The sequence below is a fragment of the Mandrillus leucophaeus genome, unplaced genomic scaffold (assembly GCF_000951045.1).
Source record: "Mandrillus leucophaeus isolate KB7577 unplaced genomic scaffold, Mleu.le_1.0 Scaffold110, whole genome shotgun sequence".
NCBI classification, from domain to species: domain Eukaryota; kingdom Metazoa; phylum Chordata; class Mammalia; order Primates; family Cercopithecidae; genus Mandrillus; species Mandrillus leucophaeus.
The window spans coordinates 160,258-173,944 of record NW_012099210.1 but is presented as its reverse complement, the minus strand read 5'-3'; the positions used below and the strand labels follow the sequence as shown (position 1 = coordinate 173,944).

Sequence of the window (13,687 nt, the reverse complement as noted above, 5' to 3'; positions counted from 1 at the left end):
GCTCACTGCAACCTCTGCCTCCTGGGTTCAAGCGATTCTCCTGCCTCATGCTTCTGAGTAGTTGGGATTACAAGTACATGCCACCATGCCTGGCTAATTTTTTGTATTTTTAGTAGAGACAGGGTTCCACCATGTTAGCCAGGATGGTCTCCATCTCCTGACCTCATGATCCGCCCGCCTTGGCCTCCCAAAATGCTAGGATTATAGGCATGAGCCACGGCGCCTGGCCTTCATATTTATTTCATCACGTTTTCTGATGTAATTAGTCTCTTTATTATTCTTTGCCCATGTTTCCATTATGGTTTTAGTATTTTTAATTTGCTTGTGTACTGACTTTTAGTCATAAATGGGAAAACTATTTTTTCAGGGTGTTTTGTTTTAAATTCTTTAAGTATTTAGAAATTTAGATTATGTTGGCAATTTTATGTTCCTTTATTTGTTCAGTTGGGTTTGTACCTAAAATGTGCTTCTTCACCCAGATCAAATAGACATTCACCAATATTTTTGGCATAGCATTTGTTACACTTTAATTTTTTAAAAAAACATGTAACTCTTTAATCCATCTGGGTGGTGGTATAACATGATATAGGGAAGGAAATTTAGTTTTAAATGCTTCCAGTACTAAGAAAAAATGAAAAATTAAAATAGAATGTGTTCAATTCTATGGTGATAACTTTGAAATCTAAATGAAATGAAGTTTTCTGCAACACTATAATAGTTCATCTGGCCTCAAGATATAGATAACCTGAATTTATCAATACAACTGAAAAGGTTATAACACTTAGCCACAGAACAGCCTCAAAGCCAAATGTTTTAATAATGAACACTTCCAAAATTGAAAAACATGGATAGATTTTTTATTCACATACATTTTATTGGAACATAGAAAATGGAAAGCTTTGTAATTGGGAAACTTGTAAATTTTTCAGTTTGTTTTGTAACTAATATAATGATATCAAAACCTGGCAATTTTCACACACAAAAAATGCCAGAGCAATCTCACTTATGAGAAAAAAAAAATCAATGAACAAATAGTAAAGAAAATATGAACAATTAATCTAGAAGTACAAAGATGATTTAATAGTGGGAAATATTAATGTAATACACCACTGAAGAAAGGTAAGGTGAATGAACTGGTAGCCATTGTGGCCTCTTTTAAACAAAAAATGTTGGTATCTCATTGACAAATTTTGCTCAGTCTTTTTGTTTTAATTGTTACTTGTAAGCAGCATACACATGAATTTCCATTTTAAACCCATTATGAGAGGCTTTTATCTTTTAACAAGGGACTTTAATCCATTTATATGTTTTCATAACCAATATATTTGATCTTACCTTATGTTGCTTGGTATTTTTGTTTTTCTTCTTTCTTGATTTCCTTCTGTTGTTTTACTGTCAGTATTGTGTTTGGTTTTTCTTCCCCAGTGACTTACTAATGTGTACATAGCTTTTTAATTTTAGTTTAAAAATTTTTTTGAGACAGGGTCTCACTCAGTTGCCCAGGCTGGAGTGCAGTGGTCAACCATGGCTCACTGCAGCCTCAGCCTTTCGGGTTTTAGCCATCCTCCCACTCAGTCTCCTGAGTAGCTGGGATTACATGCTTTTTAATTTTTACAGTGGTTAAAGTTGTTCAAAAAACTAATTTATGTTTCTAGAATAATAAAAGTCAACACTTACATCTGTATTTTCTCCTATTATATAAGATAGAGCATATTGTGTACTTCATTTCTCCCTCCTGCCTGTATAGTTACCTGGATAATGGGGAGTTTGGATCCTGATTACATTATTTGTATCTGTATCTTTTTAACTGCATTCACTGGTTGTAACAGATTTCTTTATATGATGACTCTTCCATTTTTTAGCCTTTAATTTTTATTTGAGGAATGAGATGCTCAAGTGGATCTTTTATTCAAGAAGCTCTTTCAGGGAAGATATATGAAATCCTATTTTCTGAGCCCTTATATATTTAGTAATATATTTGTGGGCCTTTGGATGTTTTTAAAAAATTGAATATAAAATTCTTACTTTCAGTTTTTTACCTAAAACTTTGAAGATTTGCTTCATTGTTTTCTGCCATCTAATGTTGCAAATAAATCCAAAGTCAACCTGTGTTGCATTTTTTTCCCAGCAGGCTGTTTGGTTTCTCTACTCATATGGTTTTAGACATTTTACTTAAAGTAATTGAGATTTAGCTAAGATTTTTCAAGATACAGTTTTTTTTTCATTGCTTATTGCCTCACATATGACGGTCCCAAAAGTGAACTTTTTTTTTTTAATTCAAGAAAATTTTCTTCAGCTTTGCCTTTGCTTGTTGTTTCCGTTTATTTTATCCTTAGAAACAACTGTATTTTTTAGCTTTGAGCTCTTGTCTGTCCTGTAATTCAGGTGTCCCCATATGAGTCTGTGACCATAGAAACTGGGCCACACAGAAAGAGGTGAGCGGCAGGCAAGTGAGCATTACTGCCTGAGCTCCACCTCCCGTCAGATTAGTGGAGGCTTTAGATTCTCATAGGAGCACAAACCCTATTTTGAACACCCATGTGAGGGATCTAGGTTGCATGCTCCATCTATAATGCCGGATGATCTGAGGTGGAACAGTTTCATTTCAAAACCATCCTTCCCAACCCAAAACTCGAAAAGTGGTCTTCCATGAAACCAGTCCCTGGCACCAAAAGGTTGGGGACTGCTGCCCTAATTTTATTGTATTTCTAAGTTTTCATCTCTAACTTTTTACTGTACATTTTGGGACATCTAGACATTTATATTGTATATAACTGAATTAAATTTGTTATAATGCTTTTACCCTTGTTTCTCTTAGTGTGATTTTAATTCTTAATTATTTTTCATCTTTTTATCTTCTTCTGTCCTTCAGCTTTCCGTTTCAAAGATAAGGAACTTCTATTTTACTGATGTCAAATAGTTTTCTAAAATTTTGTTCACGATTCCTATATTTAGGTGACTTTTCTTTTTGAATAACCAGAATACTGCCCCCCAGGAGTGTTTGCCAAAAGATAATGTAGTTAGATGGTCCACAGCCCTACATTTTTCTCATCTTGGGAGCTAATTGGGTCATCTTTGATCTGTAGCTGTGAAACGGGAAAAGCTCCCTTGTCCCCTTCACAGGGCGTTCAATTGGGATGTGGCTTGCTTCTTCAGTGCACCACTGCTCACACCTCTAGGGGAGCATACAGACAGGCAGGCTATGGGGCTCTGACCCCCAGCAGTGTCTAGGATTGAATATTTACAGCTGAAGCACCAGTGGGTGTGTGTTACAGGGTGCTCTTTTAGTTTAGCCATCCATAGGTGGCTTGTGTTAGACAGCTCAATTAGACCCCCTGCCTTACTGCAAGGACAGAGGCCTTTCTGTATCTGGGAATTCTTGCCTTGGTGTACTGGAAGAATCCGATCACATGTGGGCTTGGAGAATGAATGCAAGGTTTTACTGAGTGGAAGTAGCGCTCAGCAGATGGGGGAGCCAGAGGGAGATGGTTTTCACCTGGAGTCAAGCCGCTGTCCTCTGACTGCCTTGGCCAACTCTGCTTCATTCTGCTGGTTGATGGCCTGCTTGCATGCTAGTTTGCTCCTACCCCCGTGGTTTCTCTCCACATCCAGCCATCTGTGTGTTTCTCTGCTGATGTGCTCCTCTCTCATGTTCAGCCACCGGTGTCTTCTTCTGCTGATGTGTTCTGTTCCTCTCAACGTCCAGCCACTTGTGTCTTTGACTGCTTGGGTCTTGGAGTTTTAATAGACACAGGATGGGGGAGTGGCAGGCCAGGGTGGTCTTGGAAATGCAACATTTGGGCAGGAAAACAAAAATGCCTGTCTTCATCTAGGTCCATGGGCGCAAGCCCGGTGGTGGCGCCCTAGCCAGGGGCCACACCTTCCTCTACCCAGCCCTGCCCTGGCTCCCCTCCCCCCATATCAGCTGTTCATGTTCTTACGTACTTCTCTGAGCTCAGTTTTGAGTCTTTAATGGGGTTTTCTTCTGTTGCCTGGTTTTTGCTATTCTGAACAGGTGAGCATGTAGGAAAACAACAGCCTTAGTCACTGCTAGCCAAGGTCTTTAGTATCTGTCCCATTGACAGTGTATTATATGCGATTTCTCTCTCTCTCTGGCATCATTTCACCGCTACCAGCCTTTATCTAGTTCTTGCCAACAGTAGTGAAAGGGGCAGCAGTAAGTATCACTGGCTGCTGTTTTAAAAACAGCACTCATGGCTGGGTGCGGTGGCTCACGCCTGTAATGCTCGCACTTTGGGAGACTAAGGTGGGTGGATTGCCTGAGCTCAGGAGTTCAAGACCAGCCTGGGCAACACGGTGAAACCCCGTCCCTACTAAAATACAAAAAATTTGCTGGGCATGGCGACGTGCCCCTTGTAATCCCAGCGCCTCAGGAGGCTGAGACAGGAGAGATGCTGGAACCCCGGAGGCGGTAGTTGCAGTGAGCCGAGATTGCGCCATTGCACTCCAGCCTGGGCGACAGAGCGAGACTCTGTCTAAAAAAAACAAAAATAAAACAGCACTCACACAATAAACAGCTGCATAGTCTTCTCTTAGTACATGGCTTTCTTGTTTACTATGTTTCTGAATCAGAAGAAAATCCATTGTGAGTTAGTATGTTTCTGAATTAGAAGAAAGGCTACTGACATGTGGCTTGCTTCCTGTCTCTCAAGGTAACTAGCTGGTATTTCTCTTTTCTGTTCCATTGGCTTGCAGTAGCACCTTAATTTATTCATTCATTCTTTCAATCAGTACTTAAGTTCTTACTACGGCCGAGGTACTTTTCTAGGTACTGGTTATATATATAATATTAAACGAAATAGTGTTTCTTCCTTCTTTGGTGGCAGAAATAGTTTCTGGATTCTGTCAGTAACGCATTTTGGTGATGGTGTGATGTTTTATTTCCCTTTTTTTCTAAAAAAAAAAAAATATTTTCGGGCAAGTTGAGAAAGGCTGTATTAAAGCTACAGTCAAGATACCAGTTTAACTTCTTTCTCCATATGCAATGTATAAGGTTGCTCTGGATCTAGGAATAATTTTGTGAATACAGTGTTCGTTAACCTATTTTTCTAGTTTTATTTTATTTTAAATTGGCAAATAATTATATATATTGGTAGGGGTAATGTTTTGATAAATATGTATGTTGTGGAATGATCACATAAGGCTAACATATCCATCACCTCAATATTTATCATTTCTTTGTGCTGAGAACATTTGAAGTCATCTTTTAACTATTTTGAAATATACATTATTATTAACTATAGTCACCAGGCTATGCAGTAGATCACAAGAATCAATTCCTTCTGTTTAACTGAAATCTTACTATTATCCTAACCATTTAAGGCTACTACTACTTCCCCTAAACCTCTCATCACAACTAATTTATTGTTGTCCTCACCTTTTCGTTAATCTTTCTTAACTTTCTAAGTGAAATGAGTAAAATTATTATACCACTAAAATTAGGTTTGTATGATGACTTCAGCAAGATGCTTTGGCCTGATATTACTTTACTTTAGCAGAGTTTTCATTCTGAAGGAGATCTTAGCTATCTGAAAAATAAGCAATAAAACTGCATTAGGTGATAATAGATGAAGAATTTGGTCAGTTTCCAACTTTATTGCCTGGCATTTATGATGAAAATTAAATTTGAGGGACTTGATTTTTTCCACCACTTTGAACAGAAGTAAATAAAAAAACAAAATTATTTTATTTAGAGAAAACTCATTCTAGAACCTTTTATACTTAATGCTTCCAGTAAATATTATGAACTTTTGAAACAATATAAAGTAATAGAATTTAACACACACACACACACACACACAAGCATGAGGTACACATAGACCTATAAGTATGGAATGTAAAGTGATTGTTTACTTTCAGTATGTAAAAGTGTAAATGGGAGAGAGAACATAGCTTACAATTTGGATAAGGTAACATGTTGTTTACCTAATTTGTAATAGGGTTACTGTCAGGGAAAGGGAACTTTAAGCAAAACAGGACCTGGCAATTATGTCATATCTCCTTTTAATTTCCTAGATTGTTCAATATTAAAAAACAAGAAGCTTTCTATGTGCACTAATTGTGGGGCAGAATCACATTTATAAGACTGTAGGCCTCTTGAGGGTAAGAACTATATGTCAGTTACCTTGTGCAGCTGAATGTTATAGTCAAGAGAAGTTTGCTTCCTTTCAGGAAGAAGATAGAATCCTTAGAGGAGAAACATAGTGTCTTCCTTAGCCTGTAATAAGATTGGTAGTAATACTTGTTTTAAAGATAGTGGTTAGGATTTTGGAAGTATTTTCACGTCAGCTATACCTGTCTCAACTGGTTTGTTCACACCTGGGGCAATTGTGTTAAATTTGTTGTTGTATAGGGGGAGGGGAACAGCTTCATTAGGTGACGTGCAGAGGATGTTGTTCACAGCTCTTTCACCCAGGGATTAGAAGTCTTCTTTCCCCTTCTCCTCCACTGTAGCGATGAATTTGCAGAGGAATCCCATAGCCTTAATCTATTAATACATGCTGTCTTTAGCTGAAAATCAAGAAGCTCAGAGAATTTGCTGTTTGATGTTGATGCTTTAGTTAATTGTGCTAGTCCAACAGCATTTCACATATACACACTGTGGTAACAAACGTGGCTGATTGGTAAATTATAGCCATTTTGTAGCCAAGGTAGATTGGCATTGCCGAAAGACTTAAACTTTGTGTCCATTAGACCCTTGGCTTAGTATTAAGTTTTACCTGTTTTCTACAGGTTTGATATTTGCAAATGTGTTTTGATTGTGTCGTAGCCAAATAAAAGGGTACTTGACATGTTTTTCAAAACTATTTTAAAAATATCAAGTTTATACCACATGTAACTTGAATTTTAAACTCATAAACTCTGTGTGTGTGTTTGTAATAATTGATGTATTTGTTTCTAGGGGCCACCTACAGATGCTCCTGCAGTGGACACAGCAGAACAAGTCTATATCTCTTCCCTGGCACTGTTAAAAGTAAGTAGTGAATGTAGTTACTTGCTTTAGAGAACTCTTTTGCTTTCATTTGGAGTATCTGCTTTGGAGTATTTGTCACCTTAATCCTCTCAGACATAAATAAGCTATTGTTTTAGCTACATTTATAAAAAGAGTTTTTATTTTCACTGAAACAAAATTTGGTTTTTGTTTTATAAAGAGGAACCAGAGACCTTAACGAACTTTGCTTGTATCCCCATCTCTTCCTTTCTACAGATGTTAAAACATGGCCGTGCTGGAGTTCCAATGGAAGTTATGGGTTTGATGCTTGGAGAATTTGTTGATGATTATACCGTCAGAGTGATTGATGTGTTTGCTATGCCACAATCAGGAACAGTGAGTACTTTTATGGTTGCCTGCTGCAAGTAAATGTGTTTCTTTTCATTTTTCTTTTCCTATGCAAACTAACTCATCATATTACATTTTCTCTTTCCAATAGGAAAAATTAATTGTAAGTTTGATAGAAATTTTAGATTGTATTGAATGAAATCATTAATCTTTAAAACACAGCATAACTTCTTATAGGTCTACAAACTGAATGATGCTAATGCTGAATTTATTTTCTCATGCCTTCAGCTTAAACTGGTAAAATACTGGATTTAAAAGTTACTTACCCTATAATAGCAGAGTGTTAGTTTCATTTCGAACCAAGTTTTCAAAAGATTTGAGATTCTCTTATTTAGATTTTCAACTCACATGCACTAGTTCTTATGTCTTGTTCCCATTGTTTTGAAATATGTCATTTAAAAAATGTTCTATATGGTGATGAATGACTTTTAAGCTTTTTTAATTTAAAATGTTAAGTTAAAAAACAAACACACACACACAAAAAACAATAGCAAACCTGAGTATTTTTGCCCAGGCATGGTATTTTGTTTATATGCACCGTACTCCATACAAATTACCTGTATAGAATACATTATTCTTTCTAGAGATTTTTGTTTTGTTTTGCCTTTTTGTTTGATGAACTTGTGTTGATAGATGTGCATTTTGACTGAAAGAAAATAGCAAAAAACAATAACCATTCCATCTACCTTCCAAAAACATAACACATATATCCTTCTCACCTGTTTGTTTAGAAAAATATGCATGCATTTTTCCAAGGGATATTTCTTCTTTGCTAGGCAATATTTCTCTTACTGAGCCTTGTAAAAGAAGGATTAAAGAAATTGTGTTATAAAGCTGTTTGTTCTGTTCGAGGCTCTGTAAGTTTACTTTGATAAGGTAGATGCTAGAGAACAAATTACAATTTCAAGTACTGTAATATATATAGTATGTATATTAAAAATAAGCATTTAAAATAGAATATTTGCTACAGAATGCAATATATTTATAAATGTAAGGTTTTCTCTAAATAGATGAATTTGTTGAGGGAAACTAATTTGGATCTACTGATTTTATCCATCTCGATATCCATTATATTTATTTTATACATTTGGAAATAGAGAAACACTCTACATGTTAACTAAAGGTTTAGATTTAAATCTTAGACTATTTATTACGTGTCTCTATCTTTTTATATTTGGCTACATGAAATACATAAAACTGACATATATGTTATGGGTACTTACGTAGATATCCATTATAATACATCGTTCTTAGGCTTTAATATCATTACTTCCATGTAAATGCTTGTTTGACAATGTAAAATAAAAGATTTTGATCCCTATATTCACTCTAATTCTATTTCCTAGTGTCATAGAATTAGAAAGTTTTCCTTCTGACCCCAGAGTCAGTAAACTTTTTCTATAAAGACATATGTCTCTGTTGCATATTCTTCTTCTTTTTTTTTTAAGACAGTCCTTTTAAAGTATATATATGAAAAGAAAGAAAAAACCCGAAAACATTCTTAGCCTATAAGCAGCAGATTGCATACCCCTGTTCTTGAGGATGTACTCTCTGTTGGAATTCAATATGCGTACTGTTTGTTTTGGTGGGAAGGAAGTGCTTATGTTAACTAGTTTCTTTAAGTACATTTGATTTAGATTCCTGAGGTTAGAAGAAAGCCCTGGGAGCTTTAAAGACAATACTCTATAGCCAGAGAGATGATCTGAACCTTTTAATTCTTCCATGTTCAAATATTTTATTTTGGTTGAACTAGCAAAATAATGCTGTACGTAAGAGACTTGAGGCTGTTTCATTATGATAGCTGAATATTTGTAGAACTTTGGATGAGGCTCATTTTAGTTATCAGTTATGATAAGATGGCATTAGGAAGTATGCTTGCCTAGATAGGTCTAACCAATAGCTATGGTTGATTCAATTGTTTTCGTATTTCTGGTAAACATATACATAGCAATGGCCATTATACTCTTAAGAATCCTGAAAGTTGGCTTAACTCATTAGCCAACAGCAGTTTGTTAGTTGGCAATTTTAGAAGCTTGATTGGTATGAGGTTTATAATTGAATGACTTGAGTAGGTATCAAATGTAGGTATCAAGACCTATAAAATGATTTTGGCAACCCCAAATAATATACATAGGGAAGCTTTTTTTTTTTTCCAAATTTACAAAAATTAATAATTTTTATTTCTTTCTAAATCAGGGTGTAAGTGTGGAGGCAGTTGATCCAGTGTTCCAAGCTAAAATGTTGGATATGTTGAAGCAGACAGGAAGGTAAGCATTTTAAGTGATCAGCTAAAGAAATAATGGGAAATATTTATAGAAACATACCTCAAAGTTATAGATGTTTATCAGTATCATTTCTAGAAAAAGAGGTCACATAGTTGACATAAAAGTATCTAAATATCGGTGCCATGCACCGCCTGTCTAGTATGTCTTCCCTTTAGAACCAAAGAAATTTGCCCATCAGAGAACTGCCTCATGTTAAAATTCTTGACTGTCACATAGTAAGCTTGGGCTGTAGCTTCCCTCTGTTTAGCATATGGAGTTACTGTCTAGTCACTTATAATTGAAAGAGCTTGTATGTTCCATGTATTTGAGAGCTGCAACTGAATGAGATTATGAATATTTAATTATGTTTGTAGGCACAGTTTTAAAGACAGAGAAAGTATAATCCAAATATTCTGAAGTTTTTTTCCTCAGACCAAATCTCTCAAAGTTGCCATTCTCTTGCTCAAATTCTTCTACTGTGGAAAAAACTTCAAAATTAATGTTAGCAAAAGGCTCAGCAGCTGAGCAGAACAGTGCAAATTGGTTTTTGACTGAGTTCCTAGTTCTACTGCTGGTTTAATTGATATTTAATCCTTTCACAACAGTGGATCCTGGTGTCCATTGTTAAAAATGTACTCTGTGCCTGGAAAATCCAACTCCCAGAGCTAAGGAGTTAAAGAGTAGATATTTACTTGAATGCTGAAAGGGTAAAAACTGGCTCTGAGAAACTGTGGTAACAAGGTGAAAAACTGAAAGCCTTATCTACCACTGCTAATGTGCATCTCTTAATGATAGTACTCCTTTGTCACACATATTCATTTCCATGTTTTCTGGATAATATGGTGTACAATTTCAGGGTTTCTAATGGTGCTTTTTCACACCTGTGTGTTTTTCATCTCTTCTTAATTTATACCCCGTTAGTGTGTTGTTTCTTTTCATATCATAAATGTATTACTTGTTCTGTTCTGAGCATCTGAATGCCCTCTTTGTTTCAGGCCGGAGATGGTTGTTGGTTGGTATCACAGTCACCCTGGCTTTGGTTGTTGGCTTTCTGGTGTGGATATCAACACTCAGCAGAGCTTTGAAGCCTTGTCGGAGAGAGCTGTGGCAGTGGTTGTGGATCCCATTCAGAGTGTAAAAGGAAAGGTAGAGTAGATTCTATCTTTATTGCCATCTACTGCCACATTCTGTTTACAGATACATTAAATAAAAATCCATTTTGTTCAAAGCAGGATTCTTAATTATACAGAAAGCTGCTATCTGTTTACTTAAAAAACAAACAAACAAAAAAACTTTACAAGTTGATAACTGTGTCTTGGTATTATTAGCAATTTATTTAGAGATTTCTTCTTTAATCACTTGTGTAATTGTCATGAATATTTATCTTTAAATTTTTTGAATTTCATAAAATTAGGAAAGTTAAACCATACTCAAAGCCTGCCATAAACATTTTATTAATATTTAAATAAACATTGCTTTACCTTTATTTTCAAATGATGAATTTGGAATTGGCAGAACATTTTAAAAATCTATTTAAAGGGCATTGTTTTGCAGACATTGTGCAGAACATATTCTGGAGGTGTGTTTTCCAAATATTTTAGACAATGAAAACTTGCCCAAAGACTTGGTATCAACCATTCACGTTTTTGGAGTGAGGATGCAAATGAATGATTAAATATGCTAAATAATTCTGAAAACAGATTAACTTGGAAAGCATATTGTGTTATAGTTCTTTGTTGAAACCCCTTTTGTTCTTGTTTAGTTCTCTTTCTCTTTTTTTGTTCATTCTTTCTTTTTTTTTTTTTTTTATTTCTTTCTTTCTAGCCCCATATGCCATTTTCCTATTTCCTGCCTCATGACAGCAGGGAGCAGCTCTATTATCACCTTCACAGAGCTGTCTGCAAATGTGAGAGGCAATTCGATTTTGCTCAACCACAGGGAGAGTGGATTAGAAAAACTACAGAACATACAGAAATTGGCTAGGTGGTTACTGCTTTAAAATACTGCTGAGGTGTCTTGTTTGAGCATGTACTTCCATTGTAGTGTAGAATAATTGTTAAAATAAAATCACAATATATTTATGCAATCCTTTTTATGCAGGTTTTACAAATAATTTTTAGAGCACTTAGAAATAAATATTAGCTTGTTATCTATCAGACCTGGAGTTTGATAGTAGTGCAGATTACATTTATATCTGCTCACCAGCTCAAACAAACTAAACATGGCTGTTAAAACATGGAGTTTTTATGTGTCATAAATTTGTCATAAATTTGAAGTTGAATGTTTTCTGACATCATACCATTATCATGTATAAAAATTGAGGTCTTCTCTAAATCATGATCTTATTTGGTGTGATTTAGCTTTTCAGAGGCAAAAACTATCCACAAAAACAATAATAGAAACTGATATACTAGACCATTCAGAATGGATAGCTTCTGATTCTTACTATATGCCTATATTTCAATTTATTTACTTTTTTTTAACTAAATGGGTTAGATAAAAGAGGTTGAAAAATCCTTGATTGTTATTGGCTTTATGAATTACAGTATAATATCTCTTAAGTTTAATTCTGTATTTTAAGGTACCTTTTTAGTAACTCGGAAGTAATTTCATTTAAGTAATGATTACTGTTTTACAAATATAACAATTATCTAACAAAGTCCCCTACCACAATATTTACAAGTAATAATTAAAGCTTAATTTTAAATATAATTAGAATTCTGTTTCATAGTAATTAGCTTAACTTAGGTTTTATGATATCTTGACTCGTGATGGTGGCTACTTTGAAAAAGGAAAGTAAAAACAAACACAATGAAAGAAAGCATTCTCAAAATACAGTAAATAAATGTAACTGTAAATAAATGAGTATGTATTTTATTTTTGGTTATCCTTTTGTAATGTTTAAAATGGCAATTTTAGTTTCCAAACCTAGTTTACGTGTTGTATAATATTGGAATTTTCATTATTTCTAATTAATTGTAATTTATATTAAAATGATGAATTTCATTTAATAATATGCATTCATCACATGTCTTAACAATGTTAAATTTAGTTTTTAAAAATAATATATCTAAAATTTATGAAGTCATATGTATCACTGTCTACTTTTGTATAGTAGGAAGAAATCTTTTTGAAAAAATTTAGTGTGAATACCTATCATTGATGATTTGCATCACTTGTTGGACCTAATGTCTAGATTTATACTATTATATCTCCTGAAATAAGGATCCAGTTCTTTGTCAGTAATGCAACTTCATCTTTAAGGAGTCAGAGTTTGATTGTAATTTATGGTTCTTTCAGTGTCAAGTCCTCTCATCACTATGAATCAGATTAAATGCTAGTAAATCCTTAGGGTGTTTTAGTTAAATCATGATACTTAGGAATATAAACTTATAAAAATGAAGACTAGCATAAGAGTCTCCCTCTCCTTTCCCTGTGTGTGATTTATGAAAGCTGTCAAAATATTTAGTAAGGCAATGATTAGATCAAGAATTAAAATGACATTTTATATATAAATGATTTAAGTTGGGTCTCTGTTCACTTCTTTTAAAACCTCTTTCTTGAACGTTTTGTATATTTCCATCTTTATAAATTCCAATATTTCTGTCTTTGAGAAATTAGATAAGCCTGGATTCTTTCTTGGTAATCTCAATTCATTCACAATTAGTTTGATTTTCTTTTATGCTGACTTGATTATATTTTTTATTGAATAATTGCTGTGAGCCAGGTATTGTGAATAACCATTTCAACTTATTTATTCTTTGTTATAATCCTAAAGATAGGACCTGTTACTATTACATGTTATTAGCGGTTAAAAAAAAAAAAATTAGGGCCAAGGAGGTTGCTTTGCCAAAGTCAGACCATGAGTTAGCAGCAGAACAAAGATACGAATCCAGTTCTATAAAATTTCAGAGCTCAGGCTTTTTTAATGACTCGTTAATTCTTTAATATTAAACCATTATGAATGATATAATCAGAGTAACTGCAGAATGCAAAATGAATACCAGAGGTCATTGTGAGGCCATTCCTTAAGTTACTGTGGATGGGTGTCACTCTCTTCAGC

The 13,687-nt window shown here is 34.5% G+C and overlaps 1 protein-coding gene across 1 annotated transcript in view; it reads left to right on the top strand.

Moving 5' to 3' along the window:
- Nucleotides 1-13,687, top strand: part of PSMD14 (proteasome (prosome, macropain) 26S subunit, non-ATPase, 14) — a 117,990-nt gene that overhangs the window by 65,923 nt on the left and 38,380 nt on the right. Inside the window, exons 4-7 of the mRNA XM_011991394.1 lie at nucleotides 6,923-6,994; nucleotides 7,229-7,348; nucleotides 9,557-9,627; nucleotides 10,620-10,770. Coding sequence (XP_011846784.1) covers nucleotides 6,923-6,994; nucleotides 7,229-7,348; nucleotides 9,557-9,627; nucleotides 10,620-10,770 — 414 coding nt within the window. The remainder of the gene's footprint in view (nucleotides 1-6,922; nucleotides 6,995-7,228; nucleotides 7,349-9,556; nucleotides 9,628-10,619; nucleotides 10,771-13,687) is intronic.